This window comes from Schistocerca americana, chromosome X (genome assembly GCF_021461395.2).
Source record: "Schistocerca americana isolate TAMUIC-IGC-003095 chromosome X, iqSchAmer2.1, whole genome shotgun sequence".
Taxonomy (NCBI): Eukaryota; Metazoa; Arthropoda; class Insecta; order Orthoptera; family Acrididae; genus Schistocerca; species Schistocerca americana.
In genome coordinates, this window is record NC_060130.1 from 841,853,687 (window position 1) to 841,872,040 (window position 18,354).

Consider the following 18,354-nt stretch of genomic DNA (forward strand, 5'->3'; position numbering starts at 1 on the left):
AGAAGTTCAAATAAACTATCGAGCTATTTTGTTAACTTAAACTCCAAATAAGAGTATGATAAAAGCATCCCACATGAACCTGGTTTAGTGGATCATGCAGAAAGTTATTCAAGTCTGGACTGTGGAAACAAACTTGTCCCATACTTTTATTGTTTTTGCAGTTGCTTCCAAACTTACATGTAGATGAACTAAATCAGAAGTGATTGTGAAGAACGTTCTTGCTCTTAAAAGTGTTAAGGGTTTTGTGTTTGCTTTAAGGTGTCCAGGAAAGATAAACATTTTTTTAGGTTGGCAACCAATGCATCCAACAAAAGCGATCTAAAAACGTTTCCAGTTTGCGTCCAGTACTTCGACCCTTTAAAGAGAGAAAAACACGATTTGGATGCAAATCATGTGTCTTCTTACTATGCAGACAATGTTAGTACAAACTTTGGAAAAGACATTCTATATATCAGTTTGGGACCGAACCGCCGAATCTTTCCATTAGTAAATGGGGTATGTTCTCATGTGACTCCGTTGTTTTAACCCCTCCACTGACAGAATGACCCGCTTCCTACTTCCGTATGTATAAAGCCAATACGGACTTGTAGCTGTCACGCCTTTGCGCTTACTGCTACGTATTTTAACCGTAAATAGCTCAGCCCTAATGGTAAAAGTTAGCAGTGAATTCTGGCGTTATTAATCTTTGAAGACAGCACAGCTGCCACAAGCTCAGCTCACTTTTACTCCACTCCTACCCTCGCCATTACACCACATTAACTAGGTGCTACATGGACCTTGCTAAATTCACTTGCGTATACATTTTTGACTGTTACTCGCCAGTATTTACCTAATGATTAGTACACTCCTAACCGGACTATTTCCCAAAGAGCTGTGATGATTGAACGGGTTCGATCCACGGCCTACAGTGCCCTACAGTTCACACGGTAACACTGCCTACCTGACCCACTTAACTTGGTAGTGAGCTTATGTATCCAATCACCACTGCTAGCAGCAGTGGGTAATCCTATCAGCACGACGAGAGCAGCAGACTTACCGTCGAATCCTCCTGAAAATACTTATAACTACGGTCGCCAGCTCTGAAGGAGCAAAAGAATAAATCAATTTTTTGGCTCGTTTCAAAGTGAAACGGCTTGAGTTGAATTTTAAACTTAATTCTGAATATTACTATTTCTGATCATTCTAGGTGATTCTACAAAGCAAATACTCTCTCAATTTCTGTGAGTTGGCTTGGTAGTTACCACCAAGACAATTTAAGCAACTTAGGTTAACAAACTTCTACCCTTCAACTTATTTAATGATTTTGGGATATTACTCTTGGACAATTGCTATAGAATTAGTTAAGTGACTTTACTTGAAAGGTTATTCAGAAAAATTTAAGTAACTATAAATAGGCGACTCATTCTGGTGTGACCATTGCTCTTTTCTACATTCTTAAACGCTAAAGTATTCTACAACCAAAAGAATTGTAAATGAAAGAGGCGATGGTGGCCTCAGTCTGATTTCACTACACTATGTTTCAGGTTACTACACTTTACAAGGAACAACATGCGTCGTAATTTTGCTCATTACTATATCCTGTCTTCTGCACTTGCACAAAAGAAAACTGGTATTCTCCTTTTACATGTATACAAAGTTCGACTTAACAATTTCAAGCAGTCTTGCCTTGGGTAGACGTGTCGGTGCTGGTGGTGATATGCATGTGGCTAACGCAGCTCTTCCTCTTCACGCCTCGTGCCCTTAATGGCGGCTGGAACTACGAGCTGTAGCACTCGTATAAGCTACTGCGCGTCCGCCATAGAATCTGGGCGCAGGAACTCTTACACTCAGCCCCAGTGGCATAGAGACGGCTTCGACAACCATTCGTCGCGTTCCACTCCACAAACGGCGACGATATTCGCCTCTTCGCTGCTGCACAATCACTTTTGCGTGAGCACAGTTACGCACGACCACTCACGTCAACACTCCCCAGGCCATTCCATTGTTCAGTCCCTGTGTCTCCAGCTACCTCTAGCTACCCTCGTATCACCAAGAGTGGGGGCGTTCCCCTACCACCTTTTCACCGAAATCATTTAGTATTTAAGAATATTTATATTTATTACCCTGGAGTTCATACCAGTCATAATAATTTACTACTAGCGCTTTATAACATTAAATCATACAGTAATAGCTTATAATTACCAAGAAAAAGAATACATTTGACTACATTGTCTGAGAGCCAGCGCTAATTCCCAGTTTCGCCAATAGATGGCATCAGGGTGCACTCCCGGGCAGTCTCACACCAGCGCGCCCGTTTCCGACGCGCGGCTCCAAATTACTGTCAGCCCACCATCATTTCAGTTCCGTTACACATGCCCCACTTCTTATTGGAGTATCTAACAGTGATAATTCAATAAGAAGTCTCTCCTATAATGAATCTGAAATTTTTGTTAAGCTTTTTACCAAGGGTTTTCCCTTTCTTACTGATACACCTCGGTACTTATATTACTTATTTAAAATTAAACACCAATTCGTTCTATCTTTCCTGCTAAACATTACATAAATGATTTACATACATTCTTTACAATTTTCTTACATCTAAACACAGTACACTTTAAACATCTTTTTTACAAAAATTTTAAATACACTTCTTTTATCTCAGGCAAGTAAAACACACGTTAAGCGCCTATTACTTTATAGCCCGTCCTTTTCACTTTACCTCCTCACTTTTCTACCTCTTCCACAACACTTATTTACACATCTATTAAGGCTTTCTTAGAAGCTCAGTCTTTCCCAGTCTGTTTAGTCTCTACTTAAACTAGAAGTTTCATTAGAATACTGCAACATATTTTAGTGAACATTTACCTTTCACATAGAACAAAAGAAACAAAACTATTTACATATTGGTTTACTTTAATATTTATTTATATATTTATTTTCAATCTGGTAGAATTCGTGGCTCATACCTTTTGAGATCCACTATGTTTCTTACTCCCAGGCGTTTGCCTGTTAATGGGTACTCTAAATAATAAGCATTCACATTGGGTATGGACACTATTTTAAATGGTCCATTATATATATATTTAAATTTGCTGATCTCGTTATTAATTTCACTTGACTTTTCATGTGTTTTTACAAGAACGAGATCACCTATTTTGAATTTAGGATTCCTTACTTTTTCGTCATGACGACGAATTCTCGCATCTGCTTGTTTTCTCATCTTGTCTTTTACTAAGTTCTTTTTACTATCATAATCTAATTCAACTCTATCTGGAAATTCTAGTAGGTCTTCTACTAGACTTTTACTTCTCGTCTTTTTCAGGATTTCTTCTGGAGTAAATCCAGTGCTCTCGTTTGTTAATGAATTCATGATTTCTTCGAATTCACTCACATACATGCCCCACTTCTTGTGGTTACTATGGCAGTACGTCCTAAATAACCGACCTATCTCACGCATATATCTTTCTGCCGGATTGCTTGATGGGTGATAAGCTGAGATATGGACCACTTCTACCTGTTTCTCAGTTATCCCATCCTTCCACATTTTTGAGCAAAACTGAACACCATTATCTGATAGTATTTTCTTTGGCTTCCCTACTTTCACAAAATAATCACACACCATTTTATCATACACAGCTCTGGCAGTAGCTTTTCTCAAGGGATATAGCTTTATATACTTTGAGAAAAGTTCAACTGCTACAAATATGTACACAAAACCCCCCATGGTTTTTGGTAATGGTCCAAAGATATCTACTGCTACTATTTCTAATACTTCATCAGGTCTTATTGATTGCATGGGCCCTTGATTAGTTGCATTTGTTACTTTCGCCTTTTGGCATAGATCACAAGATCTTATCCTCTGTGCTACCCTTCGTGCCATGTTGTTAAAGGTAATGCATTCATCTAACTTATCGGTACACTTCCGTGCACCACAATGGCCATATGCCAAGTGAACATAATCTATCAGCACTTCAGTGTGTTGTTCCGGCCAACATACTCTCCACTTCCCTGGATTATTTAATCTTTGAAGATACAGTACACCTTTATGTATTTTATATGAAGCCCTTATGTTAGTTGCGTCCGGATTGTCAAACTTGACCTTTACCGACTTGAGTGCATCATCATCACTTTGATATCTTCGCATATTCCGACATATTTCCCTAATTTTTTCTCTTCCTTCCGCTTTTTTGAAGTAATTCACCTCAAAAACATCTTCCCTATTCTTTACACTTTCTAGTGTCTCACATCCTTCCGGTAATCTCGACAAAGCATCCGGTACTGCATGTTCTTTCCCTTTAACATACTTGATCTCTATATCAAATTGTTGTAAAAACAGCGCCCATCTGGTCAACCTGTTATGTAACAATCTGCAGTCCTTCAAAAATATTAAAGCTTTGTGGTCCGTATGGACCACAGTCTTATGCCCCCATAAGAAAAGTTGAAATTTCCTAAAACCCCATACTATAGCTAAAGCCTCCTTCTCTGAAACCGTATAGTTTCTTTCGTACTTAGACATGGTTCTACTCGCAAATGCTATTTGTCTATGAGTTTTTTCCCCATCTATCATTACCTCCTGAAATATGGATACTCCCAATCCATAATCTGAACTATCTGTTGCCATGTGGAATGGTTCACACAGGTCAGGGTGCCATAACTTTATGTTTTTAGCCAAATTGTCTTTTAGCCGGTTGAATGCTGTTTCACATTCCTCAGTCCACATATACACACTGTTCTTCTTAAGTAGGTTGTTCAGATGTGGGCTATTGAACACCTGATCATCCACATACTTACGATAAAAGGAACAAAGTCCTATAAATGACTTTAGTTGTTTTTTATTCTTGGGAGCCGGACAATTTCTTATTGCTTTGACTTTATCGGGATCCTTTTCAATTCCCTCTGGTGTTACTATGTGACCTAAAAACTTTATTTCTTTCTTCACAAACTCGCATTTTTTCAGGTTCAGGGTCATTCCTCCTTTAATTAAAGCTTTGAACACCCTGTCACATAACTCTATGTGCTATTCCCATGTCCTTGTAGCAATTAACAGATCATCTACATAAACCGTGATTAGCGAACTAAGTTCACTCCCTAAAATCTTGTCTAAAGCCCGAATGAACACTGAAACGGAAGTATTTAGGCCAAATGGTACCACTGTGAAATGGTAGCATTTGCCATTGAATAAAAATGCCGTGTACTTCCTAGACTCCTCACTTAATGGGATTTGCCAGTATCCTGCAGTTAGGTCTAAACTAGTCATGTACTTTACACCATTAAACTTCTGCAATAAATTGTCTATGTTCTCTGGACGATCCAACTCCCTCTTCACTACTTTATTCAGAGTACGAGCATCTATCACTATTCGTACACTTCCATCCTTCTTACCTACTATCACTAGTGGGTTATTATATGGGCTAGAACTCCGTTCAATGACCCCACATGAAACCATTTTATCTATTTCTTTTTGAACTGCTTCTTTCTTAGACAAGGGTACATTATATGGTGGTTTAAAGAAAGGTTCATGCTCCTCTACCTCCATGCAGTACTCATAATTTATTACTCGTCCCGGTTTGTCTGAAAATACCTCCTGATTTTCTTTCAGAATTTGCCATAGATCCTCCCTTTGTGCATCAGATAGTCCTTCCGTTTTTTCCACTACATTTCGAAGGAGTGTCTCCTTATTTCCATCTTCAACTATCTGCCTCACCAGAAACCAATCAAATTTTTGACCTATTCCTGAATTATGATCATCTATAAATTCTACCCATCTCAGCTGGTTCTCTTCCATTACTCTAGATGATTCAAATGGTATCTCTAATACCGCACTATCAACTTTACAAACTATTATCCCTTTGTCACAATCTATAATTACTTTCTGTTTTATTAACCAGTCAATGCCTAAAATGATCTCGGCACTGAGCTCTGGAACTACTAAAAATGCATTCGAAAATAGCTTGTTTTTTATCTTAAATTCCATCATCACTTGATGTTTAACAGGTTTACTACATTTCCCTGTCGCCCCTATCACTTTAACACCTGTTACTGGCATCATGACTACTCCTCGTTGCTCTTTGATCATCTCAAAAAATGCGTGCGAAATAGCACTTATTTGAGCACCCGTATCCAACAATACATATAAATCGTATCCACATATATTAATGGGTAGGATTGTTTGCATCCTATTGTCCTCTTTCATACTTTCTTTATCTTCCCATAATAAATCCTTTTCCACCGCCAAGTCTTGCCATATTATTTTTCCGGTTTTTATACTGACCATTCCATCTGGAGGTTTCTTTCTCCTTTTCATCCTAAATTCTTTCACCACTTTTTCCAATAGTCCTTCGTCTAGGCTCTTTAATGCCATCTCGTTCTCATTCGAATCTGTCATGCCTGAACTCTCGGTTGCAGAATCGGAAACTTCCTCTACTTCTTTTTCTCCCTGGATGCTTTCTGATGATTCTGACGATAATTCCTCCTCCATAGAAATATGACCTTCTTCGGATTCAAATAATTCTCGCAAATTATAATCCCTTTCTCTACTTTCCCTTTGTTGGATAGTGCATTCGCCACTCTTACTTTCATAATTTTCCCCTACTAATGGAATTCCAGTCTCACTCAACTCATTTGCTTCAGTACTACAGGGATCACAACACTCTTTCTCTTGGTTAGATACACTTTCTCTAATTTCTCTAAAAGAATCTTCATCACAGTCATGTACTCTTGCTGTCACTAGTTACACATCATAATCGGTATGGCTCTCTAACACTGTCATATTCGGGTCCAAATTAATCACTTGAGTGGAAGATCTTTCTAATTGTGCTGGCTGGCTTTTGAGCTGATGTACATATTCTGCATACGAGGTAATTTCTGAATCGGCATGCGTCTCTGCACTATGCCCCTTTTTCTTATCCACCCTTTCCTCTTTAATTACTTCTCGATGCGATTCGTCGACTATTCGTACGAACCTTTTACCATAAATCACATCACTCCTACCTTGCCCCTGCCTCTCTGCACAGTTGCCATCCCTACCGACAAACAACGCCTTCTCTGACTCTTCCTTCATCAATTCGTCACTCTGACCTCGCATTGTACTTATTTCATTCACGTGAGCCTTCACATCCGACCGATATTCTTTTCCTACTTCATTTCCCTTAATAATTCCTCCCTGCTCTCTCTCCTCTGTTTGTATCCCTGCATTATACTTCGCAAAGTTTCGTTTATGTAACTGCTCTTCAGGCGAACGACGCACTATCCTACTATAGTACTGAATACTCCGATCTTCCCTATATGTGGGCCATTTCTTTCTTTCCGCGCGCGTTAGGCCCTTGACCTGCGCGGTATTTAGTTTTCCTGATTTTGATAATGCATCCCGTTTCCCTGATAGTGTCCTCTCCATCGCTGAGAGTTACCTCCTCGACCTCTTCCTCTCATCATGTTAATTTGCGGTTCATTCCTACCACCTTTTACTATTCCATTCTGATTTCTGAAACCTCGAAACTCTCTAGTTTCACGCCACCTATCTTCATTCTCGATTTTTTCTAAAAATTCATCGAATGTTCGATGAGTGCCTCCTACATAACGCTTTGAATCGTCAGGTAGCTTTTTCCACAACTCCCACACTATCTCCGATTCTGATCTACGATCTTTAAGATACTCCAAACGCTTGAACCATCCTTCACAGTATTCTTTCATGAGCCCACGCCCATGTTCTGGCATTCTGGCGACAACGAATTCTCTCCATAACCTATCCCTCTGTTGTGTGCCCCAGAATTCCTCAAGGAACTTTTCTTTGAAGTCTGTAAACTTCAAATAGTCGATATCCAAATTCAATCCCCAACGTTTAGCATGACCTGCTAAAGCGTCTATTACTAAATTAATTTTTTCTTTATCCGACATGTCTGTTGGTAAGACACGTTCACAATTTTTTATAAAATCCATTGGATGCCATCCACCTTGTTTCTTTTGAGGATCGTATTTTTCCTCCCTACTCAGTATTTCCGATTTTTGCATTACCAATGGGATACCACTACAGTTAAGAAACGTCTGATTCTGAACTTGCTGACTTAACAATTTTATCTCATTACGCAGTGTATTTTCCTGCTCCTGCACACATGCATCAAAACTCAACATGGTATTGCGCAGTGTTTCAATATCAGCTGCCGTTTCTTTAACAATCTCTTTCTTTACAAATGGTACTATCACCTGTAATTTACTTTCAATTATCGGTTCTAATTTTTCACTAACCAAAGGTTCCACTGATTTCTCTATTCTCTGAATTTCGGTATCAAATCTTTTCTCTATTTCTGTGACTTTTCTCTGAACATTTGTTATTTCAGCCCTAATGCTATTTACTGATTTGTTTACCTCTGTGATACGTTGGCTTTGCGTATTCAAAATATCTAAATTGGCTTTTATTTTACCAGATAGGTTTTCATCCAATTGGGATATATGACTAGCCATTTCTGCTTTCAAACTAGCATTCCCTTCTCGAATTTGCGCCATCATACTATTTAACAAACTTGTTAATTCCATATCCTCTCCCTTGTGACCTGCATCCACAGATACATTGGGTTCACTTTTCACTACCTTTGGTTTCACTTCCCGTTCCTCCTGTTTTGTGGATTCATCTATAGGATTTTCCAACCCTACAACAGTATCTATGGTCCCTAATTCTGGGTCTGACCTTGTAATGTTTTCGTCTTGCTTGTTACTATTCGACTCCATCTTATGCTGCTGTATTTCGTGCCTAATAGAAATGTTTATTAAACCAAGTATTACTTGTTTAACTCCTACTATTGGACTTCCTTTTGCTGCTTTGCAGGTTGTCGTCTTGAACTTACCAATTGTGGTATATTTGTCTACAACAGAATTTTAAATTAAAAATTTTCTTGAAACTACAAGTTTATATAAAACACTTTTATTGCAGCCATTATTCTACTAACATGGTAAGTCCTGTCACGGTCGCCACATGGGACCGAACCGCCGAATCTTTCCATTAGTAAATGGGGTATGTTCTCATGTGACTCCGTTGTTTTAACCCCTCCACTGACAGAATGACCCGCTTCCTACTTCCGTATGTATAAAGCCAATACGGACTTGTAGCTGTCACGCCTTTGCGCTTACTGCTACGTATTTTAACCGTAAATAGCTCAGCCCTAATGGTAAAAGTTAGCAGTGAATTCTGGCGTTATTAATCTTTGAAGACAGCACAGCTGCCACAAGCTCAGCTCACTTTTACTCCACTCCTACCCTCGCCATTACACCACATTAACTAGGTGCTACATGGACCTTGCTAAATTCACTTGCGTATACATTTTTGACTGTTACTCGCCAGTATTTACCTAATGATTAGTACACTCCTAACCGGACTATTTCCCAAAGAGCTGTGATGATTGAACGGGTTCGATCCACGGCCTACAGTGCCCTACAGTTCACACGGTAACACTGCCTACCTGACCCACTTAACTTGGTAGTGAGCTTATGTATCCAATCACCACTGCTAGCAGCAGTGGGTAATCCTATCAGCACGACGAGAGCAGCAGACTTACCGTCGAATCCTCCTGAAAATACTTATAACTACGGTCGCCAGCTCTGAAGGAGCAAAAGAATAAATCAATTTTTTGGCTCGTTTCAAAGTGAAACGGCTTGAGTTGAATTTTAAACTTAATTCTGAATATTACTATTTCTGATCATTCTAGGTGATTCTACAAAGCAAATACTCTCTCAATTTCTGTGAGTTGGCTTGGTAGTTACCACCAAGACAATTTAAGCAACTTAGGTTAACAAACTTCTACCCTTCAACTTATTTAATGATTTTGGGATATTACTCTTGGACAATTGCTATAGAATTAGTTAAGTGACTTTACTTGAAAGGTTATTCAGAAAAATTTAAGTAACTATAAATAGGCGACTCATTCTGGTGTGACCATTGCTCTTTTCTACATTCTTAAACGCTAAAGTATTCTACAACCAAAAGAATTGTAAATGAAAGAGGCGATGGTGGCCTCAGTCTGATTTCACTACACTATGTTTCAGGTTACTACACTTTACAAGGAACAACATGCGTCGTAATTTTGCTCATTACTATATTCTGTCTTCTGCACTTGCACAAAAGAAAACTGGTATTCTCCTTTTACATGTATACAAAGTTCGACTTAACAATTTCAAGCAGTCTTGCCTTGGGTAGACGTGTCGGTGCTGGTGGTGATATGCATGTGGCTAACGCAGCTCTTCCTCTTCACGCCTCGTGCCCTTAATGGCGGCTGGAACTACGAGCTGTAGCACTCGTATAAGCTACTGCGCGTCCGCCATAGAATCTGGGCGCAGGAACTCTTACACTCAGCCCCAGTGGCATAGAGACGGCTTCGACAACCATTCGTCGCGTTCCACTCCACAAACGGCGACGATATTCGCCTCTTCGCTGCTGCACAATCACTTTTGCGTGAGCACAGTTACGCACGACCACTCACGTCAACACTCCCCAGGCCATTCCATTGTTCAGTCCCTGTGTCTCCAGCTACCTCTAGCTACCCTCGTATCACCAAGAGTGGGGGCGTTCCCCTACCACCTTTTCACCGAAATCATTTAGTATTTAAGAATATTTATATTTATTACCCTGGAGTTCATACCAGTCATAATAATTTACTACTAGCGCTTTATAACATTAAATCATACAGTAATAGCTTATAATTACCAAGAAAAAGAATACATTTGACTACATTGTCTGAGAGCCAGCGCTAATTCCCAGTTTCGCCAATAGATGGCATCAGGGTGCACTCCCGGGCAGTCTCACACCAGCGCGCCCGTTTCCGACGCGCGGCTCCAAATTACTGTCAGCCCACCATCATTTCAGTTCCGTTACAAGTTGCTGAGAAATTGAAAACCTAACTTACTGAAAGCTGATTTTTCTAATCATATCATACATAATCCAATTAAGTTTGCATGTAGAAAATGTAGCCTTAATGATATACCATCACTTCTCTTACTCAGACAAAAGAAGAGAAGAATTAAAATCATTATGGATTTGGAGTTGAGTGAAATTTTGAGTCATGTTCCAACTAAGCGACTCTCATTAACACCAGCCATATCTAGACAGCTTCAGACCTGGGAAGCAATTAAAAGTTATGTCAATAGTATTCCTGACTGTCCACAATAACTGCTTAACATTTTCATGAAAGATGAGATAGATGAAGGAGGTAATCTGAAATCTACTTTAATTTCTTAAGTAATATTGGTCAATGGCTCCAAATAGTAGCTAAGACACTAGAAAGATCTGAATTAAGAATACTCGAAGCTTATAAACAAATGATACATCTCAGTTCTAAAATCCAGCAGAGAAGGAAAGACAATGTTGTTGGTAGCAAAGTAAAGCAACTCTTAAATCGATTGTCTGTGCCATTATAGAAGGAGGTAACTGAAGACTTCAACAGCTTTTATAGCAGTATGCCTCAGTACCTACAAAAGAAAAGTACAATATGACAGATGACATCCTCTATGGATCCCTTGCAGCTTTTTCTCTTTAGGAAGGGATTGTATTCAAATATTTTAAAAAGGAACTTTTTCATCATAGATGACTTATGTGAGGGGTTCAGCAGGCATCAAGATTACCTTAGCAGCAGTGTAAGCAAAGATGGTGATTACGGTGTGAACTGACTTAACTTCTTTTCTTCAGTACCTGAGCAAGGTGTACCAAATATTTCCAAAGTGGTAGGACTTGGGTGCAGTATCCTTGGCTCCAACGCCTTCTTGGAGTGAATCTTTTCGTTCATGAAGAACAACTGCTCAAAAGATTTAGTCAAGGCAGAACTCCAGGTAACAGTAAACTATGAAAGTATACCCTAGTCAAAATTTTTTAAATTTTCGAAGAAGCATATTCTTTAGTAAACAGTGACATATGTTCAGTGAAATACAGTTATAATCAACCCAAATCTGAGTAACTAGCCCCTGTAAATGATAAATATGTAATTTTTGTGTTCTTTAGATATGTATGTCTGTATTATTAATATTTTGTGCATCCTAATCAATATATGGAGAAACTACACAGTTTTTGTGTGATACAGTATATATGTGTATTTTTGTTATGAAAATATTGTTATAATTAAATAGCAAGTCATCAGTCCTTTACTTATTGCACAAAATCTGGCAACCCTCTGGGAAGTACAGATCCTGTTGTTATGACTGCCACCTGAATGCAAAGACTGCGACAGGTATATATCTGATCCCTAATATTATTTAATAGTCATGGGTGACTGGAATTCGAGAGTAGGAAAAGGGAGAGAGGGAAACATAGAGGATAAATATGGATTGGGGGAGAGAAATGAAAGAGGAAACCGTTTGGTAGAATTTTGCACAGAGCATAACTTAATCACAGCTAACACTTGGTTCAAGAATCATAAAAGAAGATTGTATACATGGAAGAATCCTGGAGATACTAGAAGATATCAGATAGATTATATAATGGTAAGACAGAGATTTAGGAACCAGGTTTTAAATTGTAAGACATTTCCAGGGGCAGATGTGGACTCTGACCACAATCTATTGGTTATGAACTGTAGATTAAAACTGAAGAAACTGCAAAAAGGTGGGAATTTAAGGAGATGGGACCTGGATAAACTGAAAGAACCAGAGGTTGTACAGTTCCAGGGAGAGCATAAGGGAACAATTGACAGGAATGGGGGAAAGAAATACAGTAGAAGAAGAATGGGTTGCTCTGAGGGATGAAGTAGTGAAGGCAGCAGAGGATCAAGTAGGTAAAAAGACAAGGGCTAGTAGAAATCCTTGGGTAACAGAAGAAATATTGAATTTAATTTATGAAAGGAGAAAACATAAAAATGCAGTAAATGAAGCAGGCAAAAAGGAATACAAACGTCTCAAAAATGAGATCGACAGGAAGTGCAAAATGGCTAAGCAGGGATGCATAGAGGACAAATGTAAGAATGTACAGGCTTATCTCACTAGGGGTAAGATAGATACTGCCTACAGGAAAATTAAAGAGACCTTTGGAGAAAAGAGAACCACTTGTATGAATATCAAGAGCTCAGATGGAAACCCGGTTCTAAGCAAAGAAGGGAAAGCAGAAAGGTGGAAGGAGTATATAGAGGGTCTATTCAAGGGCGATGTGCTTGAGGACAATATAATGGAAATGGAAGAGGATGTAGATGAAGAGGAAATGGGAGATACGATACTGCATGAAGAGTTTGACAGAGCACTGAAAGACCTGAGTCGAAACAAGGCCCCCGGAGTAGACAAGATTCCATTAGAACAACTGACGGCCGTGGGAGAGCCAGTCCTGACAAAACTCTACCATCTGGTGAGCAAGATGCATGACACAAAAAAAATGGTTCAAATGACTCTGAGCACTATGGGACTTAACATCTGTGGTCATCAGTCACCTAGAACTTAGAAGTACTTAAACCTAACTAACCTAAGGACATCACACACATCCATACCCGAGGCAGAATTCGAACCTGCGACCGTAGCGGTCGCGCGGTTCCGGACTGACCGCCTAGAACCGCGAGACCACCGCGGCCGGCTGTATGAGACAGGCTAAATACCCTCAGACTTCAAGAAGAATATAATAATTCCAATCCCAAAGAAAGCAGCTGTTGACAGATGTGAAAATTACCGAACTATCAGTTTAATAAGTCACAGCTGCAAAATACTAACGCAAATTCTTTACAGACGAATGGAAAAAATGGTAGAAGCTGACCTCGGGGAAGATCAGTTTGGATTCCGCAGAAATGTTGGAACACGTGAGGCAATTCTGGCCCTACGACTTATCTTAGAAGCTAGATTAAGGAAAGGCAAACCTACGTTTCTAGCATTTGTAGACTTAGAGAAAGCTTTCGACAATGATAACTGGAATACTCTCTTTCAAATTCTAAAGATGGCAGGGGTAAAATACAGGGAGCGAAAGGCTGTTTACAATTTGTACAGAAACCATATGGCAGTTATAAGAGTCGAGGGGCATGAAAGGGAAGCAGTGGTTGGGAAGGGAGTGAGACAGGGTTGTAGCCTGTCCCTGATGTTATTCAATCTGTATATTGAGCAAGCAGTAAAGGAAACAAAAGAAAAATTCGGAGTAGGTATTAAAATCCATGGAGAAGAAATAAAAACGTTTAGGTTCGCCGATGACATTGTAATTCTGTGAGAGACTTGGAAGAGCAGTTGAATGGAATGGACAGTGTCTTGAAAGGAGGGTATAAGATGAACATCAACAAAAGTAAAACAAAGATAATGGAATGTAGTCACATTAAGTCAGGTGATGCTGAGGGAATTAGATTAGGAAATGAGACACTTAAAGTGGTAAAGGAGTTTTGCTATTTGGGGAGAAAAATAACTGATGATGGTCGAAGTAGAGAGGATATAAAATGTGGACTGGCAATGGCAAGGAAAGCGTTTCTGAAGAAGAGAAATTTGTTAACATCGAGTATAGATTTAAGTGTCAGGAAGTCATTTCTGAAAGTATTTGTATGGAGTGTAGCCATGTATGGAAGTGAAACATGGACGATAAATAGTTTAGACGAGAAGAGAATAGAAGCTTTTGAAATGTGGTGCTACAGAAGAATGCTGAAGATTAGATGGGTAGATCACATAACTAATGAGGAGGTATTGAACAGAATTGGGGAAAAGAGGAGTTTGTCGCACAACTTGATAAGAAGAAGGGACCGGTTGGTAGGACATGTTCTGAGGCATCAAGGGATCACAAATTTAGCATTGGAGGGCAGCGTGGACTGTAAAAATCGTAGAGGGAGACCAAGAGATGAATACACCAAGCAGATTCAGAAAGATGTAGGTTGCATTAGGTCCTGGGAGATGAAGAAGCTTGCACAGGATAGAGTAGCATGGAGAGCTGAACCAAACCAGTCTCAGGACTGAAGACAACAACAAGAACAACAATATTATGCAAACATTAGATAACTTAGGACAGTGCCAGTACTTTACTACAATGTATCTGAGAAGCAGGTATCACCCCCTGGAGGTAATCCCAGAGGATAGACCAAAGATGGAATTCACAGATCTGTGGGTATATTACCAGTATAAAAAGATGCTGTTTGGGCTGAAAAACGCACAGCCACATTCCAAATGTTAGTAGATGGATTTCTAAATGGGTTAAATCCGAAAACTTGCATGGTATATTTGAACGACATCATCACATGCCAGAGCATGTGAAATGCTTAGAAAATGTATTCAGCAAGCTACGGTCTGAATATCAGGTGTTTAGCGAAAACAAATGTCATTTTGCGCAGATGCAGATAAATAACCTGGGGCGTGCGACTTGTTCAAACCAATCCTCATCTAACAGTGGCAATCCAGAACTCCACAGTGCTGCAAACAACAAAGCAACTACAGTCATTCCTGGGTTTATGGCTTTATTATTGCTAATTCTTAAAGAAATTTGCACAGATCACCGAACCCTTCAATCGGTTGTTAAGGAAGGGTGCGAAATTCCAGTGGTCAGCAGAATGTCAAGCAGCGGTTGAGATGTTGAAGGCAACTTTTGTTTCTGATCCAGTACTAGTCTTTCAGATTTCAGGAAGGGATTTATCCTCTCCTGTGACTCGACCAAATGGTGGTTGGTTGTATATTGTACTAGAACATGAAAAGGTTAAAACATCGGGTAGCAAATGCATCAAAGCAATTGAACAAATTGGAGAATAACCACTCCAGTACAGGAAAGGAGATGTTGGCAGCCATATATGGAATAACATACTTTTGTTGTTGTTGAAATGGATGGAATCTTAAGGCCGTCATGGATCACACTTCGTTAAAATGCTTGTTGGATCTGAAAGACCCACTGAGTAGGTTAAGACTTAGTGAGTTTGTAACATCTTGTTTTGTAGGGCGGGCAACCACAACCAAACTTCGACACTTTTTCAAAGAAAATTCCGCACTGGCTGTATGAATGATTTTTATTAAATCTGCGACTGGTTTCGCACCACTTATTGGTGCATCCTCAGGCAATCTGTACAAAAAGTAATATAATAAGAGCTCATACAGACTATTTGATCCTCCAGTTTTGAGTTGTAAATTAAACTTTTAAATGGCCAGTTTTTTTTAATAAAACAAGAAAGCACTCACATATGCTATTTATAACATAGTAATGATGAATATTGCCCTGTAGCCACTCCCCACCATTCACGCCCAATATACCGTCATCTGGTGAAAGCAGTAGTTAAAATTTAAAAGTCTTTTTTAAAAATTATTTAAATGAAGAGAGCGGCAATGACCTAGAAAATAAAAATAAAACAAGATCGACGAAGAGCGGAACATTAGCATGAACAAATAGCGGAATTAGGGCCATGTAAACATATCAGAACATACCGTGCGAGTTGAGAGGAGCCGCACGGCAGTGGACACGGCCTGACTGACTGGCGGCAAGCCAGAAAGCGCTCATGCAGTGGCGTGAGAATCGCCAGAGGCCATATGACGTGTACAAGGTGTGAAGAGTGGGGGGTGCTGAACATTTGATAAGCAGTTCCTTATATCTATTTTTTTAACAAGTCTAAAACCATACTAGGTGGCCAATCTAAAAAACGGGGAATTAGTTAAAACCATAAGAATAGTTTAATTTGCAACTCAGAATTGGAGGAGCGAATAGTTTTATGAGCTCTTATTATATTATTTTCTGTACAGATTGCTTGAGGATGCACCGATTAGTGATGTGAAACAGGTAGCAGATTTAATAAAAATCATTCACACAGCCAGTGCGGATTTCTTTTTTGAAAAAATGGCGAAGTTTGGCTGTGGTTGCCCGCCCTACAAAACAACATGCTACAGACTGCCTAGCACAGCTAAGCGGGCATTTTTTAGATTTTTTAATTTAAGGAAGTGTATGGTTAGCATATGTGCCAATATCCAATTTAACAGACAGTGTTTAACAGCAAAGGTTATTCCAAATTATGTCTGGTGTTTGTTTCGAAAAAATGCTCATGGCACTGGAAAATATACTACTGGCCGTTAAAATTGCTACACCACGAAGATGACGTGCTACAGACGAGAAATTTCACCGACAGGAAGAAGACGCTGTGATATGCAAATGATTAGCTTTTCAGAGAATTCACACAAGGTTGGCGCCGGTGGCGACACCTACAACGTGCTGACATGAGGAAAGTTTCCAACCGATTTCTCATACACAAACATCAGTTGACCGGTGTTGCCTCGTGAAACGTTGTTGTGGTGCCCCGTGTAAGGAGGATAAATGTGTACCATCACGTTTCCGACTTTGATAAAGGTCGGATTGTAGCCTATAGCGATTGCGGTTTATCGTATCGCGACATTGCTGCTCGCGTTGGTCGAGATCCAATGACTGTTAGCAGAATGTGGAATCGGTGGGTTCAGGAGGGTAAGACGGAACGCCGTGCTGGATCCCAACGGCCTCGTATCACTTGTAGTCATGATGACAGGCATCTTATCCGCATGGGTGTAACGGTTCGTGTAGCCACGTCTCGATCCCTGAGTCACCAGATGAGGACGTTTGCAAGACAACATCCATCTGCACGAACAGTTCGACGACGTTTGCAGCAGCATGGACTATCAGCTCAGAGACCATGGCTGCGGTTACCCTTGACGCTGCATCACAGACAGGAGCGCCTGCGATGGTGTACTCAACGACGAACCTGGGTGCACGAATGGCAAAACGTCATGATTCCAGGTTCTGTTTACAGCATGTGCATCCGTGTTTGGCGGCATCGCGGTGAACGCACATTGGAAGCGTGTATTCGTCATCGCCATACTGGCGTATCACCCGGCGTGATGGTATGGGGTGCCATTAGTTACACGTCTCAGTCACCTCTTGTTCGCATTGACGGCACTTTGAACAATGAACGTTACATTTCAGATGTGTTATGACCCGTGGCTCTACCTCTACCCTTCATTTGATCCCTGCAAAACCCTACATTTCAGCAGGATAATGCACGACCGCATGTTGCAGGTCCTGTACGGGCCTTTCTGGATACAAAAAATGTTCGACTGCTGCCCTGGCCAGCGCATTCTCCAGATCTCTCACCAATTGAAAACGTCTGGTCAGTGGTGGCCGAGCAACTGGCTTGTCACAATTCACCAGTCACTACTCTTGATGAACTGTGGTATCGTGTTGAAGCTGCATGGGCAGCTGTACCTGTACACGCCATCCAAGCTCTGTTTTACTCCATGCCCAGAAGTATCAAGGCCGTTATTATGGCCAGAGGTGGTTGTTCTGGGTACTGATTTCTCAGGATCTATGCACCCAAATTGCGTGAAAATGTAATCACATGTCAGATCTAGTATAATATATTTGTCCAATGAATACCCGTTTATCATCTGCATTTCTTCTTGGTGTAGCAATTTTAATGGCCAGTAGTGTACTTAAGAAATATTATGTTAATTTGCTTGGGCAAT

General features: G+C 40.0%; 1 protein-coding gene across 1 annotated transcript; it reads right to left on the minus strand.

The window, feature by feature from the left end:
• Positions 1-283: 283 nt before the first annotated feature.
• Positions 284-16,372, minus strand: LOC124556349. The gene is made up of 8 exons (XM_047130316.1): positions 16,300-16,372; positions 16,057-16,134; positions 15,254-15,345; positions 11,651-11,798; positions 7,990-8,834; positions 6,714-7,306; positions 6,251-6,665; positions 284-355 (listed from the first exon to the last, which is right to left on the minus strand). Exons 1-8 carry the CDS (start codon positions 16,370-16,372, stop codon positions 284-286), a joined length of 2,316 nt encoding a protein of 771 aa, XP_046986272.1.
• Positions 16,373-18,354: the final 1,982 nt, after the last annotated feature.

Coding starts and splice junctions, on each gene's coding strand:
- LOC124556349 (XM_047130316.1), bottom strand. CDS start 16,372: ATGAGCGCTTTCTGGCTTGCCGCCAGTCAGTCAGGCCGTGTCCACTGC. Junction 15,346..16,056: donor CTATGTTATAAATAGCATAT/GTGAGTGCTTTC, acceptor GCAATAATAAAG/CCATAAACCCAGGAATGACT. Junction 11,799..15,253: donor ATGAGGATTGGTTTGAACAA/GTCGCACGCCCC, acceptor ATACTTTCATAG/TTTACTGTTACCTGGAGTTC.